At 35.6% G+C, this 6,344-nt stretch overlaps 1 protein-coding gene across 1 annotated transcript; it reads left to right on the forward strand.

The window, feature by feature from the left end:
* Positions 1–4,138: 4,138 nt before the first annotated feature.
* LOC121169102 (peptidyl-prolyl cis-trans isomerase A-like) lies at positions 4,139–4,965 on the forward strand. The gene has a single exon (XM_040999562.1). It carries the CDS (start codon positions 4,139–4,141, stop codon positions 4,763–4,765), a length of 627 nt encoding a protein of 208 aa, XP_040855496.1. The 3' UTR covers positions 4,766–4,965.
* Positions 4,966–6,344: the final 1,379 nt, after the last annotated feature.

Below are 6,344 nucleotides of genomic sequence, written 5' to 3' on the forward strand. Positions count from 1 at the left end.
GATTAAATGACTGATGAAAATGTACGACTTGTGGGGAGTGTTTTTCTTTCCTTTATCTTTTGTTCTCCTTCTCCTACATTTTTACAAATAATCATAGTGCCAAAATACTCTGAACAAAGAAGGAACCAATTTATACTCTCTCCAGTAGCACATGGGAGTCCACTCTGAGGTGACCTTTATAAGTACAAATCTAAAAATGTAATAATCCTTCCTAATTTGACAGAACAAATGGTTACCACTGGATTGCTGGCTCTTAAGATTAATAATTTTTTGCTAGTCAGGTTTACCACTTTTTAAATTTTGTGGTATCTTCTTTTACTTTCATTGTGACAAAGGATTTCATCCCTTCCACAGAGGGCAGATTTTCATACATACATTCGTCATTATTTTTAGCTTGATTTATGTGTTTTGAATTTTAATCAATCTGCATTTATAATATCTCAAGATGAAGGAACTCACTTTCGGTATTAGAAAGTGAGTTCTTCCCACGTTATTTCATTACTGATAGAGTGCTCCCTTTGAAATGTCATATGGTCTTACTTTTTATTTCTTGCAGATAAGCCCCAAATCATCAGGTAAATGTTCAAGTCAAACAATCTACAATATATGATTAAATTGAAATGTAACCGTTTCAATAATTTTAAACGCTTCATGACTATATTGTCATTCAGATTCATTAATTCTTTCAAGGTGGCTTTGCACACTTTAAAATATATATATAACCATTATGCTTATTGAAATAAGCCAGTTCCCAAAAAGCAAATATGTTTTCATTGCTCTATGATAACCAGCACTGAATAGAGGTATGTAATCAATAGGAGTGAGTTTGACATCTCGGGATCTGATTATTGTTTATAGCCTTTGTCTATGCACCTGAGTAATAGTAGGTACTTTTTTTCTTTTTTTTTTTTTTTAATTTGCTATGTGTTAATAAGTTTACCTAATGGAGTGTTAACCCTGTGACTGCAAAGTGAAATAAAAATATGCCTTTGTAAAAATTAGATCAAAGAAATAAATAAGAAAGGGGAATGGTGAATAGGAAAGGCAGACATTTGTTAATTTTATATAAATAAAAAGTTAATTTTTAAAAACAAATATATAGGTCCTGGAGCGGTGGCCTAGGCGCTGAAGTCCTCGCTTTTAACACACCAGGATCCTATATGGGTGCTGGTTCTAATTCCAGCAGTTCCACTTCCATCCAGCTCCCTGCTTGTGGCCTGGGAAAGCAGTTGAGGATGGCATAAAGCCTTGGGACCCTGCACCCGTGTGGGAGACCAGGAGGAAGTTCCAGGCTCCTGGTTTCAGATTTGCACAGTTTCGGTACCTTAAATGCAGTTGTTAGCAACATTTTCTAACTAGAGTCATTTCATGATAAATGACAAAAAAAATGAGAAAGAAAACAAAGCAAATACAATGAAACAACAGCAAAAACAAAAGGAAAAAATCATTAGGCCTTTCTTTATATCATTATATTGTAAGGCTTTCACACTCACATAGTGCATCACTTACACAAGTTGTTTAGTCTTTCTTATCTCAAATATTTAACCTATGTATTTATTTGTTTTTTTAATATGGCTGCATATTTGTAATAGGACATATCTTACGTCCTTGGAACAATTAAAGAAAGAGGTTTTAAGTTATTTAGAGAAATGCATGAACATCAGTTAGCATTCAATACATGAAATTCAATCACCTTATGTTAATCGTTTCCTATTGCATTTTTTAAAGATCATATAAAAATTACCTAAATTTAAAAACTGCTTTTAAGCCCACTTCTGCATACTCAGGTGGCATTTCTGTGGCTCAAAGACAAAAGCAGAATTAGCAAACTGGAAAGCAAAAATTCTTCCCAGAAAATCATGTTCAAATCTTTCCTATGTTAAAATCCCAATACTGAAAGAGGATGTTTTTTATTTTTGTAATGAATAAATTGGGGAGTTTCAGAGACTTAAATGGTAATAAATAAACCATAAGTTTTGGAAACATATTTCAATTTTCCATTTTTCAAAATGCTATTTCTGCATTTTAAATCTAATTCAACCTTTCCTGAATAATTTGAAAATTAATATTTTTGGTGACTTGTAACTAATAAGGTGTCTAATTATTGCTTTTCTTGGTCTGGAGACCTCTCACTAGGTTAGCTTCTATTAGCTTAACTTTTGTAAACAAACAAACCAAAGCACAGAATATTCATCACCATAAACAGAGAAAGGTTTTGGATAGCAAGATATTTAGGCCAGTAATGAAAAACAAAATCCTTCACTTTGGAACTCATCAAGTATACAGAAGAGTAGAGACTTTCATGCAATCAAGTCCTTTGTACACATCATTCAACTTCAATAACTATTGTTTAATTGCTGATCTTGTTTCCTATTCACCCCAGGCACTCAGCTGCCTTCCTCACACTGAAAAATTTCAAATCAAATTTCAAACATCATTCATAATGCATTGATACTTACAATATGTGATTATTTCCAAGGCTTTGTGGAGAATCGATTTAAGTGGTAAGTTTATTTTGATGCAAAAAAATGGAATTTGTGCATTTTTTTCATAATGCATATTTCATAAACTCTGTGAAGATTATGCATATCTCAATTTTATCTTTACCAAGATTAGAATATTTAGGTCCATCTTCGGTTAACTTTTTGAGTACGAAAGCACAGTTTATTGATTTTTTTAAGGTTTTAATTTATGTTCCAATTTTTGTAATAAACCTTTTTTCATCTATCTTAAGTGATTACCATTTTTTTTACTCGGTGAACATCCTTCGCAATACAGATTGAAGGGTGAAGTGATACATTCTACACTACCTTCCCTTCTCCTTCCTTATTTCTTTTTCTTATTTTTAAACATTTTACGGTGATATGGTTTCAGTTCCCTTAATAATCACATGCTTAATGTTCCCTGAGGTAAAGAATTCAACAAAGATCAAGTAGAAAAACATGTTCCTGAAGAGTACAGACTAAGAGTGTAAACAAAACAATCTCAAAGTCTGGATTTCCTTCATATGGTATATATATATATATTATAGTTTCATGTCTTCCCTGATATGTGGTACCCATGTACATTTTAATTCAACTTTCCAAACTTTTTGAACTATGTTTGTGTATTATACACACACATACACACCAACACATGATATTTCATCAAAATCATGTGATAGCAAATGTTCAAATTTTCTCAAAATCGGATTTTGAAATTTGAATCAGTGTTAGGAGCCACAGACTTACGGGCCTTAGACTTGGCCTACCTGACAGCCTGCTGCATTGCAAAGCCTGCCTTGGGCAAGCAGGGCCACAGCAAGCAGGATATTAGGCCAGAACATCCTGTGTAGAGCAAGCAGAATAGAACCTCCAACCTTGTTCCTGTTCAGATGATTAGTTCCTCCCCTGTTTCAATATAGATGATTAGTTCCTCCCCTGTTTCAATAGATGTTTAGTTCCTCCCCTGCTTCAATATAGATTATTAGTTCCTTCCCTGTTTCAATGAAGATAATTACTTCCAGGAAACCCCTCCCCTTTCCCTCCTTCCCTAGAGAAGGTATATATGTGAGGAGTAAAATAAAGAGCATGAGGCACTCTTTTCCACCAAGTACTTGTGTCTGTGTGTTTCTTGGGCCAGCAGCCCATGGGCTAGCAGCCCGGCATTCCCATCCACTCTCAGGGTTTGAGTGTCATGTCCTGCAGGTCGGGACAAATTAGTATACAAGTAATGTCCATGTATTAGACTGGCATATGCATACATACACACAAATATCCACTGCTTTTATTCATATGCATTTCTTAATTAACTTTGCAATTTTTCTGCTTTGTAATTTGAATCCCGAAGTAGTTTATTGTGGTTGTTGTTGTTTTATCATATGTCTTACATTCTTGAGTCTTGGTCTTCATGCTCGCATCCCATTGATACTTTTAAATATGCCCCTTTCTGCTCTTCATTTCCTAAAAATTAGTTGTTACAGTCTGAATACATTTTCATAAATGGTAGCCATTAGTCACATTTGGCTATTTAAGTTTACATTAGTTAAAATTAGATAAAAGTAAAAATTCAGTTCATCTTGTGCTACCTACCTGCCAACTGTTAAACAGATGTAGGTGGCTAGTGACTATGATTATCAATACAAAATGTAGAGCATTCTATGACTATAAACAATCCAATTGGTTATGACAGGACTAGATGTTTGGTCAGTCTCATATTTAACTCTTTGTGTAAGAATTTGTCACAGGGCTTTGCAGACGCCGTTGTCTCCCGCCGCTGCTCGCCGTCAGCCATGGTCAACCCCACCGTGTTTTTCGACATCGCCGTCGACGGCGAGCCTTTGGGCCGCGTCTCCTTCGAGCTGTTTGCAGACAAAGTCCCAAAGACTGCAGAAAACTTTCGTGCGCTGAGCACTGGAGAGAAAGGATTTGGTTACAATGATTCCTGCTTCCACAGGATTATTCCAGGGTTCATGTGCCAGGGTGGCGACTTCACACGCCATAATGGCACTGGTGGCAAGTCCATCTATGGCGAGAAATTCGATGATGAAAACTTCATCCTGAAGCATACAGGGCCTGGCATCTTGTCCATGGCCAACGCTGGGCCCAACACGAACGGTTCGCAGTTTTTCATCTGCACTGCCAAGACCAAATGGTTGGATGGCAAACATGTGGTCTTCGGCAGAGTGAAGGAGGGCATGAGTATTGTGGAGGCCATGGAGAACTTTGGGTCTGAGAATGGCAAGACCAGCAAGAAGGTGACCATTGCCAACTGTGGACAGCTCTAATCCTCCACCTGTTTCTCATCACCAGACCATCCTTCCTGCGCCTCAGGAGAGCACCCTTCCATTCCAAGTGCTGACACCCTATGCTGCGCTCCCTTCAGTTGTTGGGGTTCCCTGTGTTCCTTACTGCCCTTCCACGTCTAGCAGGATTGCAGAGTTAAAGTTATGATTATGAAATAAAACCGTAAATGACAAAAAAAAAAGAATTTGTCACAGATGAAGTCACAAGATTCTATCAAAATGCCCATATTCTCTGACTGTTTTTCCTAATATCATAATGGCTTCATATGCCACTGATGTTTACAACCTACACATATTAATTCATTAAGCCTTTCAAAATGTTAATATTCAAATTTAGAATCCCTCTGTTAATTACCTGGATTCCTTCTGTGAAGACAATAATAAGAATCATCTTCTTAGTTAACTAAGTATGCAATTACTTGGAAATATAGTGTATAAATTAAAAGCTAAGTGAGTGTGACTTTCTTTACTAGTCTCTAGAATAACAGGTCAATTTCTTAATTTCCTCCCAAAGTAACAAATTATGGTTTTGCTTTGTTTTGTTTTGTTTATAATTGATAAAAATTTGCAAAATGCCACTAGACTGCACAAAAAAAAATTTAAGGTGCAATTTGAAGATAATCCCAGGGGGCAAAAGTGCAAAAAACTGAAGATCATCAAGGATAATTATTGAGATGGACTGAACAACATGTAAAACGTTTATTTCTGTTAGCTCATAAAAGAACCAATATTCTTTACACACATATACTAGCATTGAAAGACATAAAGGTTTCCTATATAGACATAGTAACAAAAATAGTAATATCTGATATCTAATGAGAACTTATTATGTATCAGACACTATCTTTTTGACACTTACTTGCTTTCTGACTTAGGAGAAACACTTTCGCTTCCAATTCCTCAATGTTATTATCTGCCAACTATCAGAATTATAGTGCTTAAACTCATAGTATTGATATGGAGTTAACATTTGGAAAAGTACTTAAAAAATGCATGGCACATATAAAGTTCTATATGATTGATTAAAACAAATATTACATCAAATATATTAGTACACATGTTAAAAACATCCTCATGGAGTAGGTGTAATTATTAGCCAAATTTCAGAAATCAGAAAGCTAGGTACACAGCAGTTAGTTTCTACCCATGGTCATAGAACTGGCCTGTGGCTTTGGTTTATCTCCCACTAAGTATGTATCTACAAAAAATTGGTAGCTAACATTAATTTAGACAGTTATGTCAGCCGGATTGGACTAGTAAAACATTTATAGAGATGCCTAAAAGAATGCTTCTAGAAGAAATTAGCATCTGAATGAGTAAAGTAAGTGAAGACAATCTTCACCAATGTGGGTGAGCATCATCAGATTTTAAGAACCTGAACAGAAAAAAAGCGGCGGAAGAAGGGCAAATTCACTGCTTGTTCTTAAACAGGTACATCCATCTTTTCCTTTCCTGGGTATGGGGAATTCAGAATCAGGTCAGATTTCATATGATTAGCTACTTTGGTCTCAGTTCTATGGGCTTAAATTGAAACTACAAATGATTGATCATGGGACAATTC

This window comes from Ochotona curzoniae, unplaced genomic scaffold, assembly GCF_017591425.1.
Source record: "Ochotona curzoniae isolate NIBS_2020 unplaced genomic scaffold, NIBS_Ocur_1.0 scaffold_1852, whole genome shotgun sequence".
NCBI classification, from domain to species: domain Eukaryota; kingdom Metazoa; phylum Chordata; class Mammalia; order Lagomorpha; family Ochotonidae; genus Ochotona; species Ochotona curzoniae.